The sequence below is a fragment of the Atractosteus spatula genome, chromosome 5, assembly GCF_055471065.1.
Source record: "Atractosteus spatula isolate fAtrSpa1 chromosome 5, fAtrSpa1.hap1, whole genome shotgun sequence".
In the NCBI taxonomy this organism is placed as follows: domain Eukaryota; kingdom Metazoa; phylum Chordata; class Actinopteri; order Semionotiformes; family Lepisosteidae; genus Atractosteus; species Atractosteus spatula.
In genome coordinates this window covers 24,090,297-24,104,607 of record NC_142710.1, presented here as the reverse complement: position 1 = coordinate 24,104,607, position 14,311 = coordinate 24,090,297, and the positions used below count along the sequence as shown (strand labels likewise).

At 37.0% G+C, this 14,311-nt stretch overlaps 2 protein-coding genes across 2 annotated transcripts in view; one reads left to right on the top strand and one right to left on the bottom strand.

Annotated features, from left to right (window-relative positions):
• Positions 1-14,311, top strand: part of ptprea (protein tyrosine phosphatase receptor type Ea) — a 118,505-nt gene that overhangs the window by 27,821 nt on the left and 76,373 nt on the right. The window lies entirely within an intron of this gene.
• On the bottom strand, positions 5,203-11,526 carry clrn3 (clarin 3). The gene is made up of 3 exons (XM_088917158.1): positions 11,168-11,526; positions 7,896-8,081; positions 5,203-7,214 (listed from the first exon to the last, which is right to left on the bottom strand). The coding sequence occupies exons 1-3, from the start codon at positions 11,415-11,417 to the stop codon at positions 6,943-6,945; spliced, it is 708 nt and encodes a 235-aa protein (XP_088773284.1). The 5' UTR covers positions 11,418-11,526; the 3' UTR covers positions 5,203-6,942.

Here is a 14,311-nt window from a genome sequence, read left to right as displayed (position 1 = left end):
CACAGTTTTTTATATGAAGGGTAACAATTTGTCTACACAGATAAATTACAGCTGGGAGACTGGAGGTACAGGAAGGGTAGGAGTGCACAACAGTCTCGGCGGACAGCTCTCAGGGCTGGGCTGGCCATGCTACCGTGTTTGTTTTCCTGGTGTGGAGGGAAGGGTGCTGTCAGAGGCTGCCAGTGAGAGGGCATGTGGAGAATAGCACCGCCTGTGGCAATTGCCTTCACAGGCCATGCCACCCACAGAGACAATCCCTCTGGCTCCTGGGCAGATACAGGACACTCTGCAAAGCTGTTGACAGGCAACCTTGTGGCAAGTCACTGACATTTTTTTTGCTTTTTGCCACAACATCCTGTGAGTACAGCGCGGCTAATTGCTGCTCTGTGACCGGGTTGGAGGAAGCTGCACGACACTCCCAGGAGACGAGGTGATGTGAGATTTTTTTTCGGCCGTGAATTGGAAAGGATGTCGACAGTGGCTAGTGTATTAGCCACGGAAGAAGAGCAAAAACCTTTAGTGATAGAGCTATCCAGTTTCAGGATCTATTTCAGTCAAATTTACATAAAATTTGAACCCTCTAAAAGCTCTTAATTGTTTGAAAGGTGAAGGCATGTACCATAGAAAGTAACATCTGGAAACATACTAGATGTACCATGATATCTAGTCAAAAGTAATTCATTTTCATTTTTATGGCAATTTTGTAGAAAAAGCATAGTATTGGTGAGTGTTTAGCATTTCAATTGCATTGTAAAATCGACTTATTAACACCATGTGTTAAAATATGTTTCAGTGGGCCACTTCCATAATTAAAGTTTATTTCTGATGGATGCTGACAGACTGATAGAATCTTCTAATACTTCTAATATTTATTTAGAACATCCATATATTTTGTAATCAACCTTTAATTTTAAGAACTGCATTGCATTTCTGTAGAATACATTAATAAATATTCAAGTAGTCCTTTTACACTTCAGCTTTGAGGTGCAGTAGCACAGGATTCAGAAGGAATTAAACTAAATGAGTGCTAAATGAATTTAAAAAAAAGATTTCCTATACAACTCAAGATTACCTGAAAGCCATACCAATTATACCAGTTTAAAGCATTTAATGCAAATTTTCTAACTTCCTTGGTGATTTGTGATTGATTTTTACTATTGCTGAATGAATTATCAAAATTAAACATTTAGATACTGATAGATTATTTAAGCCCTTTGGTGTTCTCCTCAATAATGTGTCTGCTGGGTCTGCTGTTGAGCTACATTTGGGTTCTGTCCTTCTATAGTTCATCACACCAGAAGGCACCAGCAAACGGTAATTGATCCCCATTGTGGACTCCATACAGGGACGCTGAATTAAAATCCTGATTACAAAAAAATCAAGGAACAAATACAATACACTTTTTTGTCATATTATGTCATACTTTTTTTGTTATTTACTCACTGATAAATAAAGAGAATGGCTAACATACCTAGAATATAGTGCTGTTTTTCTTGGCCTGTCTTCAGCCAGGCTTATTCTGTCTTTAATTCACAAATAATGTAAGAATGAATATATCAAGGACTTGTTTTCTTTTATTCACTGGGAAAAAAGCGCTGCTTGACTGTCTAGGTTTCTCATTCCTTTGTTGTGGTGTTTAATTCTCAAAGGAAGAGTAAATCCTTTCAGGGGATCTGCAGGGTGTCTTTCCTGGGCAGGAAGATGTAGAGAGGAACCTGTACAAACAGACTTCTGCATGGGTGATGAAATATAGGATTACATGGCAGACACATCCTCTTAATCCACTTCTATACAAAATGTACAGGAGGTTTGTACAGGAGGACAGGGACCAGAGTAGAGACATTTGTGAATTCGTGAAAAATCTGCAAAAACGCATGACTTAATGAGTGTACAATGTGGGCTTTCAAATACTTCAATGGCCTTCAAGAAAGATAATGCAGACCCTGCGTAAAACTCTGTCATTCTCTTCTGGCGGACTTCCCACTTTCACATGGCTTTAACATGAATAGACCCTTGGAAGGATTTGATATGGATAAGCTGACATGCACCACTTAAGAAGGTGACTGGTGGAGAAGTAGGCTTATCTTTGTAATGCACTGTGTCTAAGGATTGCCAGGGTTTCGATATGGTTAACTTACAACTGAAAGCAGCATCCATCGTGGGAATATGCCAGTGTGGTGTAAACATCATGTGTCATTGCACAAATTGATCCTTCTGCAGGTAATTGCCCGATAGTCTGTTTCCAGTGATTTCTCATTTTTTCTTGACAGATACAGTGCAGGAAAAATTTTAAAGGAAAATCCATTTGTGAGAGGAGCATCTGTTCCTACATTTAATCAAAGGGAAAAATGTGTTTTACCATATACATCTACTGAAAGGAAGGAATGTCCCATAAGCTGTAAGTCAGTTGTGGTGCAGTTTAAAAATTGCTTAAAATTGCGTATTATTGAAAAACTGCAGGGAATTACTCAATTCTGTGTACATTGTAAAACAACATTTACTTCCTTCTTAAGATTTCAGTTTGCTAATAATAATCTTTTCTTGGAGAACATGAAAAAATTGTAAGAGAAGTTATGAGAAGTAGGTATAGTGTGTTATTCTTCTGTAGAGATCTGTAATGTACTGTATATGGGCTGAGCTAAAACTAATTTATAATAATTCCTTACACTTACATAATGCTTTTCTGGACACTCCACTCAACGTGCTTTACAGGTAATGGGGACTCCCCTCCACTAATGTGTAGCCCCACCTGGATGATGCAACGGCAGCCAAAGTCTGCTAGTTCACCACACATCAGCAATCACTGGGGAGGAAAACTGAATAATAAAACCAAATCATAAATGCAGATTATTAGGAGGTCTTGATTCTTGATTGGTAAAAGCCATAGGGAAATTCAACCTAGGGTAACACCTGTACTCTTTTAATGACCACTGAGAGTCAAGACCTCAGTTTTACATCTTATCCACAAGATGGCACCTTTTTTACAGTATAATATCCCCATGACTATACTGGGGTATTAGGACCCACACAGATCATCAAATTAAATGTTGAACATCCCCTACTGGTCCCAGTAACAACTCTTCCAGCAGTGACCTTAGCTTTCCCAGAAAGTCTCCCATGCAGGTACTGGACAGACTCACACCAGCTTAGCTTCAGTGGGTTGCCAATTGTGACTTGCAGGGTGATATACTGTAGCTGCTGACACATATACTGTAGCTATTACACATTTTGTAGAATATATTTATTGTTTCATTTTCAAATATTATTTTTACTTAAAAATAATAGGCTGTGGCAGTAAAAAGCTAGTAAAACCTTCTAATACTTTCTTAATTCTACACTTCAGTGCTGGACATCTTGCTCAATTGCATTTTGTACTCTGGATCATAAGCAAACACTAGGGTTCTGCCAGAAGAGGGCAGCAGATAATTGTTTTTTTTATTCCCTGAAAGACCATTGGAGTTACTATTGCACCCTAGTAACATACTGTACCTTAGTTACAAGTATTGTGTAAGCTTACTGCTATAATACGAGGATAGTTACCCAAAAGGTTGGTGATTAAGGGATGTTTTTCAAGGCCTCAATAAGTCTGTAAAGTTTGTAGTTTTCACTTTTGACAAACTGTATTCAAAAGCAACATGGAGAAATCCATGTTCTGCACACACACTCATGTAATTTTGACTTAATTATAGTGATTAAATCACAAAATCCAAGGGTCCTTTGAGATAAGATCAAAAGCACTTGTTTTTGAAGAATGTCTGCATCATATTGAGTTGTATGAAGTTTGAATGTTATAGTGTGAAGTAATACTAAGGGGGAAATTGACTGCAGCTTTCAGTTCTAATTTTAAAAAAAAGATCTATTGACACATTTCACCTCTGCTAAAATGGTGAAACTGCATTTTTGGTTAAAAAAACAATGATTTGTATTTTTGGAGCTCAGGTATACATAGTAAGTAGCTTACATTTCTTCAGAATCAAGAGTGAAACATGAATCAGAAGACACAAGTGGAAAATACGTAGGAGTGCATTTAAAACTGAGAACAGGAGGCACTTTTTTATCCAAAGGGCAATGGATAAAAAATACATGCAGCTCAGCCTTTTTGTTGAAGTCATTGCCCTGACTTCTTTCAGGTATGAGGTCCTTGGATCAGTGAGATATTAACTACCAAATAGTGTCAATGGGCCAAATGGGATCCTTTCATTTCTAAACTTTCTTATATTCTTATGTAATTGTTTACACTTAAAGGAAGCTCATATTTCCCCCCTTGTATCACATTAATAAACCTCTTCACATGTTGTGGTGTTAAGCTGTTAATGCTGTATAAGAATGCCATTCTTTAGGGATTTAAACTGCTCTTCCATATGTGCATGCTTACTAGTTCCCAGTACTGTTTGAGAAACTTCAGAAACCGTTTGTTTCCTTGAGCTTATAAAAAGAAACAACCGAGTACAATTTTACATTGGTATCTATATAAAAAAGAACAGAAAAGGCTAATTGTACAAGACAAGTGTTATCTAGTATATTAACTTATCTAGTATGTTTGATTAAATTCCAATTCACCCTTTAAATCTGGAATTCTTTATAAATTGGTTTCTAAGAATATGTGAATAATATTTAGTCTCATCAAAAGGTTTAACCTCTCAGCTGTTTAATGTAAATTAGCACCAGAGGAGCAAACATAATTAAATGGTATGTTTTGAACACAGATTTAAATTGCTGACTCAGTAGAGAAAAAATATATTTTCCTGGCACAAAATAAGCATATCTTACAAAAACTGGACTTCTAAGTCCAGTAGACATCTAATCCTTAATTTTACAGAAAGGGAAATATTCCTGTATTGTCCAGAGCAGCTAAATACTTTAAAGAAGTTTACCATTTTTAAATTGTTATTCATTAAATTCCAAAAGGACAACAAATATTTTTTAAGGTAAAATATTTTTTGAAGTTTATAGCAATCCTATCTTAAAAGCAGCAACCATTGCACACATGCATACACATGTGGTATTTGAACATCAGTGTAGCTTTTATAGCAGGATAAGTATCTACCTTTATACTCCCAGCAGTCAGATCATACACACAACTTACATAAGAAAGCAAACCAATAAAATTATCATATTATCCAAGACTTTTATGAAAATGTTAATCAAATAGCTTAATGTTAAACCTATCCAACAATAAAAGGTCAGAAAGCCAACAACTCTAATGTGCATTTTGAAAAATTTTATTATGCAGAACATATTCTCCTGCATTTTTCTGTCATGCCACAACACAGTATTTTCGAGATCAAAGTCTATAGTCCTGTTCCAGAGTTCTGTAAAGTTATATTAGTATGAAAATAAACTTGTAATCCCTTGAAAAGTGGTATCTTTGGTAACTTGTAAAATGGATTTTGGGTTTGGATACTGCTTTATAATCTACTCTCATGCAGAGGTCAAAAAGGAAATGTGCATTTTCTATGTTTTAAGATGAATTTGCACATGAAAGATTGAAATCATTTTACACAAAAGTGAAAGAAACTGCATGGTTTTTCTTTTTCTCACTTTAAACTAATTTCACACGGAGAACATAAATGCCTAATTCTTAATATTATAACTTTAAAAAAACAGACCCAATTTTAAAACAGGTGAGTACAGTACACAATAAGTTATAAAATAATTCTAATCTTATTTACAAGAGCAATAAACAAATGACAATAACAAGACTTTTAAGAACTACATCTAAATCTGCAAGACGCTATGTTCCAATGATTAGCAGTTTTTTTTATTCTCTGCAATAGAATGGATAGTGCTTGACCATAGTTACAGTTATCTGCAGCAAAATGGAAAAATGGTTCCTTTCTATGTTGTTGTGATTCATAAATATACTGATGGAAAAAAGAAACGCAATATTTTCTGGAATGAGAATACTATAGTTATAGCATATGTACTTTCACAAAAAGTTGTCAGTTTGTTTTAAGCCCTCTGACCAGCAATACAGCTTGTGCAGTGAGGCATTGCAACTTGCTAGTTACACGAAAGCTCGTTAGGTGCACTTTTACTGAACGAGGTCTTGGTGGAACAATGCCTGATCAGGTCACCTTTAAAAAAGCCTTGTTTCAAAGCATAGGTCACTGCAAGAAAAAGGCCACACTTAGTCAGTTTTCTGTGCATTCCATAATGCCTGGAATGTCACCAGCAGCAAGGGAGAGGGGCGCTGGCATGCTGCAGGCAGGCATGTCATGTACCAGCATTGCCAGACACTATGGAGTAAACCGCTCCACTGTGTCCCGATTGCAGAGAAAGTTTCAGCAGACCGGCAGGACAGATGACCGTCCAAGATCCGGTCACCCTCAAGTGACCACACCAGAGCAGCACCGACACATCAGACTGGTTCATCTGAGACATCGTTTCAGATCTGCCACCCATACTGTTGCTGAAACTGCCAGTAGACACAATGCCCGCATCAGTGACAGGACAGTGATGCTCCATGCTGCTGCCCTTAGAGCAAGGTGACCTGTCAGAGGCCCTGAGCTCACACCTCCTAGACGTTACACCAAACTTGCTTGGGTCAGACAGAGGCTGCGATGGACTTGTCAGCAGTGGCATCAGGTCCTCATCATGGATGGGTCACTCTTCAGCCTGTTCCACGCAGATGAGAGGGCCAGAGGAGGAGGTGTTGCATTTCTTTTTTCCATCAGTATATATAGTATACAGAATATTCTAAGGTGTGATGTTTGATTTATATAAGAAATTAATTTGAGAACATGTTCTGAAAGTATAATTTTCATTTTAAAAGGTCTGAATCAATGAGAAAAATGTACTTAGTTATTGTAGTTTTGTACATTAGTTTTCCCAGGACTCACAAGTACATCTCTTCAGTCTGACATGAAGAGGGGATGTAGGTGCAAAAAGACTAATGTAAATTCATACAAGTCTCTGCAATGTTTAACAAAGTCAAGCCCACTAGTACATCATCACTTCCTTAGGAGCTTCCTCCGTGGGCCTCTCCTGTTTCTTCTTCTCAGTGTAACTGGCATGAGCATAGATGAAAATGATAACGATGGCACACAGAGAGCTGAGAAAGGCAGGAATCAGGAGGTAAAATGGGAAGTTCAGATTGTTCCGAATATTATAAAGTGAAATTTCATTCCTGGTACCTATAATGATGGCAGCAGATACATTCTGCACTTCAACGTTCACCACAAACAAGATGAGTGACAAAAAAATGAGGATACCTGAAAGAAATAAGATGATTAAAGAATTAATTTTATTTAAAAAATAAACAAACATGCTTTTTCAGCAGTATCTGAAACGATACTGAATTTTGTCTTGTCTGCTACTGCAAATGGGTTGCTAATTTGTGCCCAGTGCAGGGTCAGTAAAAAGTAACTATAAGTAGAATTCTTCAGCATCTACAGTATACAGGACATACTTTTTCAGGTTATTGTAAATTAAACATTCTGAAAAATGAGCTTTAATGGAAATGAACAGGAACACAGGGCAGAGTTAGACTATGGTAGTGCGGAGATTCAGTGAGCGTAGAAGTCACTGTCACTCAGATAGCCCTAATAATATTACAACATCCAGGACCCAGCTAACAAAAAAACTCATTCTGGTACAATGTGCAGCTTTAGCTTTTTACACCACAGTCAAAGCCAATCATATTAGCCTACAATTCCCACAAGAACATGGTAAATTTGAAATGTTTTAGAGAAGCACCAAAACAATTACTGTTTAACAAGTCTATATTTCACTTTTAAATGAATCACCTCACCTCCATTCTACTCCCTTTCTTTTAAAGGGATTCAGAGCTTCTAAATCTGGTGTTTTGATTTGTGAGCCTTGTCATAAATAGTGTCAATCTGATTAACTGGCAGTACTGCGGAAAGGACTAGAAAGACACACATGACTCTCACCACTAATGGAGCTGCAGGTGTACAGTCCCAAGGGTCCCAAATATGTCTCATAGGGGTTGCTGACGGAGTTGTACATGGTGATAATAAAGCTGCCCGCTGTGCTAATCAAGCTGATGATTAGGAATGACACAACCATGCAGTGCAGGACGTGTGGAAGACCCTTTTGTTTTTCTAGTGCTTCCAAAACTGAGGAAAAAATGAGAGACAAACAGAGGCTTTCATGTTAGTGCTTGTAACAAAGTGATTTAATCAGGCCGTCTTCAGTGTGGTTCCCCAGGTGGATGAAATGGAACATGCTAAACAAATTTAGAACTCTGCCATGTCTTGTGTACCACTAATTTAGCAAAATGTTTTGTTACTGCTCTAAATGGTAACTTTACTATGGTTCAGAGCAGTGAGAAAGTTAGCTAAAGAAATATTAATAAATTAAAAATCTGGAAATGTGTATCCATGTCTCAGTTTATTACTATTGCTGTTTTTGCCACTTGTCCATTGTAGACAAAGCCACAATTTAGCAAGAAGTATTTCAAAAAATAAATACATCTTTAAAAATGCATGCTTCTCACAATGAAAAACCATTATGTACAATGGCACCTAAATTACATACTCATCATTCATGACAATAGATCAAATGAATGGAAAATATTCTTTGTGATCTAAGATATTTTTTTCTCTGCTCATGACTAGGTAAGCTTAACCCAGCACTCATCTATACATGTTTATAAACATTTGAAACCAAGCCAAAGTTAACATTTATATTTTCTCACCAAGTAGAGGGAAAGAAAGATGCTTTACCAGTTATCTTTATCATTTTGTGTGAGCCCAGCACACGCATGTCACAACACTCAATACAGGCATTTACATAAGTACTATTGACCTTGTCTGGGAAAGAGAAGGTTTAAGGTGTCTGTTTGATGTTTTGAGCATGCTGGCTGCTGGAACAGACCCTAAAAAAAAGACTGACAGACTGCTTCCTGGATTATTAATGATAGACACCTCTCAGTATAGCTCCTACTGACAACAGAGCACTGTAAGATTTTGCTTTTGCTTTGGTCCCTGTACAGTAGTTTATATACAGTAAATATGATGAAAGTGTTGTCGCATGTCAGCTGTAGAGGTATATCCTCCTGTTGTATGACCTGTTCATACTATAATACATTTAGCAGGAAGCAGGATTAGTGTGTTTCCTGCAGAACCTAAAGTAAAAAATGTGTAAGCCTTGTGTGGAAGGAATTACCCATTGTGGTAGCAGGCTCACAAGTGCTAGGACTTTGCCTTTGGGACCCAGTGCTGTATACACCTCCTCAGTGCCTGGCCGTTTTCTCAAAATTACCAGAAAACATGGCTTTTCTGAACACTAACACCTGGACTCCCCAAGTGTACTGTAAACTAAGAGCTGCTGGGGTAGAGTTGTGATTAGTCAGCCAGCTCTCTGAACCTCTGGAGAAACAGTGACCCCTGCATCTGTGACTTGCAACTCTAACTATCCTGTACATCACTGTGAGGCTTGTAACATGAATTATTTATGGACTGCGGATCAGATGAGCCTGTCTGTTCCTCCTCATTCCTGTTGCTCTGAGCTGAGATGTAAAGAAATAATTAGTGATTCCAGGTGGGGTTTTCGGGAGGGGGTATAAGATAAAACCATCAGTGATTTTAATTTGAAAAAATCACTGTTGCTCTATTACACAGTACTAAAAGAATTATGGCCTTCTAAAATTCATTAAAATTTCAAAACAGGTTTATTCTCCTCTACTATTACATTCTTAATAGTAGGAGACATTGCACAGTAAATATATTTTTTCCAAATTTAAACAACCACAAACGATTTTGACTTTTTGATATAGTAATTAAGATTCCAAGCTTCCTGAGCCTGGGAGCCTATAATGACTGTTAGGATTTTTTTTGTATTTCTTTTGTTTTTTATTTTCCAAGTTTGAGAACTGTGTTACAGCTCCCTTTTATCAAAAATTAACAAGCGATATAGACCACCTGAGTGGCTCACCTGGTAAAGGTGCTCACCTAGTAAAAGCACAGGATGAGCTCTGTGACCATGGGTTCAAGCCTTTATCATGTGACTAACTATTGCAACTGGGATTCCCCAAGTGGTTGCAACCAACTGGCACCCAGTGTTGTGCAGGATTACTCAACTCTCAGTGACACAGTGACTCCTGCAGCCTCCCTGTCACTGAGGGATGTGTCTCTCCTTGATTGGTGCTGTGTAACCTGTAGTACAGGGCTATAGTGCCCGTGACGTGTGAAAAGACACATGACTGGAAGGTGGGGGCATCACAGTAGTCTACACTTCCTTGTTCTCCCCTTTGTGTGTCTGCAGATGCCACAGCATGTAGCATTGAAGTCCAGACACACCATTTCAGATCGGGAGGTCACACCATACACAATTTTTACATTTATAGAAGAAAATTACCAAAAGCAACCAAAGCAATTCCTTTGCAACCAGGCTAATATCATTAGCAACTCACATCACATAAAGTCTCCAAATCCTGCATTGCTCCAACAAATATGGATACCAAAAGGGCAGCCTCAATATTATCAAAGCACACAGTCTTCAAACTTTTTTGTCTCAAAAACAACACATCATTCCTAAGACAACCAAACTGAAACATGGGAAAATTGTGTTGCTGTACAAATCTGTGAGTGTCTGACCTCTTTCTTTTTCTTCTCAAAATCTGTACTTCTTCTTAATATTATGAAACTGCTATACTACAATATTATAGTATACTAGTATACATACTAGAAAAACACCTCAGGAGATCAATTCCAAACTTACCAAGTCATGGGGATAACAGAATTCAGACTCCTAAAATGAATAGAATCTTTCTGACTAACATACTAGAACTTAATTTACATACCAATTGTATAAAGGTTTTGTCAAAACCAACATGCTTTGTTTCTGACAGATCCATATACATGAGAACTTCATTAAGAACAGGCATTAATAAGTAATTTTTCACAAATATACATCCAAATAGAGGCTTCACTAATTTTCTTCCAACTTTTCTTTCTTTTTCTTCTGATGTTCAATAGTGTTTTTGTGAATATACTGTACAGTACTTAGATGGTCACCAGATGAAAGGCAATACAAAGCCAACTTTCAATAAATCTAAAATTTTGTTATTTTTAAAAAGCTAAACAGGAGTAATTAAAATAAATAAGTTGGAAAACATAATCAAGAGGAGAAAAAACATAAAAATAAAAAAAATGAAAAGTACTTTTATAAGCTTCATGAATTTCAAAAGAAAATAAATTACCTTGTACATTCTCAAGGGAAGAACCAAAAATTGGACAAAAAGATAGCAGTCCTTCAGCTGTAAAAAGCCCATAGGTGATAGACGCACTGCTGGTACCATTGGGATTGGTACTGTTAGTATTTATGCCTGAACAGTCCATTTCAGAAGAGACCCACTCAGTAGATGACAGTGTATAGCACACTATTGAAAAGCAAACCACGCTGGCAAGAGCTCCCAACAAGAAACAAATAGTTTTCCTTCCCGAAGGCATTTTTGCAGGGTTTTTCTTTCAATGGTTTCAAAGTGATGTTCAATTGTTTTATATTTTGCCTTTAAAATGTGTGGCACCTTCCAACAGCAAAGAAGTGTCAGTGTTTCTTCTGCTACAGACTCTCTTACAGCAGGAAATAATAAAAGATGATCGTTAAACTGAGAGAGAGCAATAAAAGGCATAATCAAGCATGTGAACTTTGATCAGGTGAAAATCGGTTACCATAGTGTTCATTTATTATCTAACATCATAAATAGGATGTGAGAAATTGCCCTTTCAACTATTTTTAGTGAGTTGTTAAACCTATTGTATGGCATATTTTTGTGATAGGATGATAATTAGCATGATTCCCATCTGCAAACTTAAATGGTTACCTTATTCCCTGCCTTGCTGTATTGGAGATCACCAGAGGTAATTCATAAACCTCATAATATTCATAAGACTACAGTATGGTAAAAATTTTCTAGCCTTTCAGAACTAAATGACATTCAAATTGAGAGCATGTTGCACACATTTTTTCATTGACAGTGAGGACATTGTGTCCTTTGGACCATAAATAATTTATTGTATTTACATATCCCTCGATTCAAGAAGCTTTTTCCTAAAAAGACATTTGTAATACATGAATGTAACCACTGCAACGATGACATCAGTATAATGATGGAAAACCTGACAGGCACTGAAGTGACCTTACGTACAGTATTTATGATCATTATTGTACTAGGACCAAAGTCCAGACTTTTCCCCGAGAAAGGGGAAATGTTTAAATATTTAAATATTTATGTATAGCTAATGTATGCTGATTGGTGAGTCCAGCCTGTCAGTGTAGAGCTGGGCTAGAAATAGTTTAAGAACTCTGTGAATAAAGCCATTCTGACAAAGAGGGAACTTCCTTAAAAGATTTACAAAACAAAATTCAGTTAAATATGGGACAATACTGCAAGCAGAGGCAAAAATAGAATAGTAGAAAGATATTGCAATGGAGCCTACAATAAATTATAAAAGTTCTTCCTCAGCATTACAATAGTAAAAGAATAGTAAAGGATGAAGTTAAGTTTCTCAGAGTTCGTTAAAAATGCTTAGATAATGAAAAGGGAAATGGCTAATAAATAAAATTAAGATTTCCACCAAGACTGGGGTAATACCCATTGACTGGAAACTTGTTAATATAGCACCATCCATAAAAAGGATGAGAAATGCATTAATTATAGACCAATACATCCTGCTTCTAATAAGTGTAAGGTTATAGAGGTGATGATTAGAATTAAACTAGAGGAATCTTTGTATCGTAATAAGATTCTAGGGCATAGTCAACAAGGATTTAGAAGAGATACATAAGGTTTTGCTTAACTAACTTGTTTTAACAAGAAACAACAAAAATGGATACAAACAGAATGTATTTGAGTTTTCAGAAGACTTCTGATGAAGTTCTGCATAAAGGTTACTTTTATAATTGTTGGCTATAGGCATTTAAGGTTATATTCTTTTTAGGTTGAGAACTGGTTAATGGATAAGAAACAGACAGTACAGATAAGAAGTGAATGATTATGAATTATCTGAACTAGGACTAATGCTCTTTCTAAATATATTTGGTGTTTGCTGTCCTAAAGATTATTCTTTGTTCCAGCATGTAACATTGATCATATCTGAATGGAAATAAACAAAAACCTTGTAACAGGGCCATGAGCTGTTATTTCTTCATGACTATCTTTTCTTTTTGATAAACCAGTTTTGCAGGTTAATCCCTAATCTGTCCAAGGGCATTAATTATAGTTTCCAGGGACTGAGATTGTCTTCTTTGCAAAGGTTTTGTCTTTGTTAGCTAGTACTCCAAGTAATATGCAGTCTGAGTCTCCAGAGTTAAAACAATCAATTTCATGTAACACTGTAGGGTGGCAATGTGGCATAGTGTCATAGCATTGTTGCCTCACAGCACTGAGACCTGGGTTCAATTTGGGACCCAGATTCCTATCAGCGTGGAGTTTAGATGTTCTCTCTATGTTCACTTGGGTTTCCTCCAGGTTCTTTGGTTTCATGTCACAGTCCAAAGACATACTGGAGTGTTAATTGTCTCCTGGGAATATTGGCCCTGAGTGAGTGTGTCTCAGCGCAGTGTCTGCACTGTGATGGACTGGTGTCCTGTCCAGAGTGTACCCTGCCTTCTGCCCTTTGCTTGCTGCCTGTTACTGCAACCCTGAATTGGAAGTAACAGTTAGAAAACAGATGAATAGACATAACGCTCCACAGGTTATGAATAGAATGAGGCATAAAATCCAGAGTCAAACTGTAATACCCACAGTTATCAACATAAATGCAGGCTGCCCCTCCCTTTCATTACCAAGGCTGACCTTTGCATTTTCAGAGGACTTTCACTCATACAAGTAGGCTGTATAATGTATGAACTGTTCCAGTGTCAGATCTTCATGCCTTGTTGACAGATCAGATTTACAGGGTCAACATGGGTGGATAAGCAGACATGAAGTGAGAGGTGCTCTGATTTTAACAGCCTTGACTGGAGGCAGTTAAGAAAAAAAAAAGACTTGCCTCTATGCATATAAATAATACCTGAGAAACCTTTCGCTTCTTGCAATGCAAATCCAGAACGCAGTCATTTGAAATGACAACCTGCAAATGATCAATTTATCATTTGCTATGCTCCAAAATGTTGTTTTTTTAAAAAACATATCACTCATTTCTGACAGGTTATTGCATAGAGCAGTCAGCACAGAAGATACTATAAATCAAACCAGCATAATCCACCGTTGTATAGGTATGACTATTTCTACATCTAAAAAAACAGCAAGAATAGCATTTTGTCTTCGGTTCTGCTGTATAAGATAAATGTCAATCTTTGTTAGCTGCTATTATTTAACTGACGTCTTATCAAAGTCGAC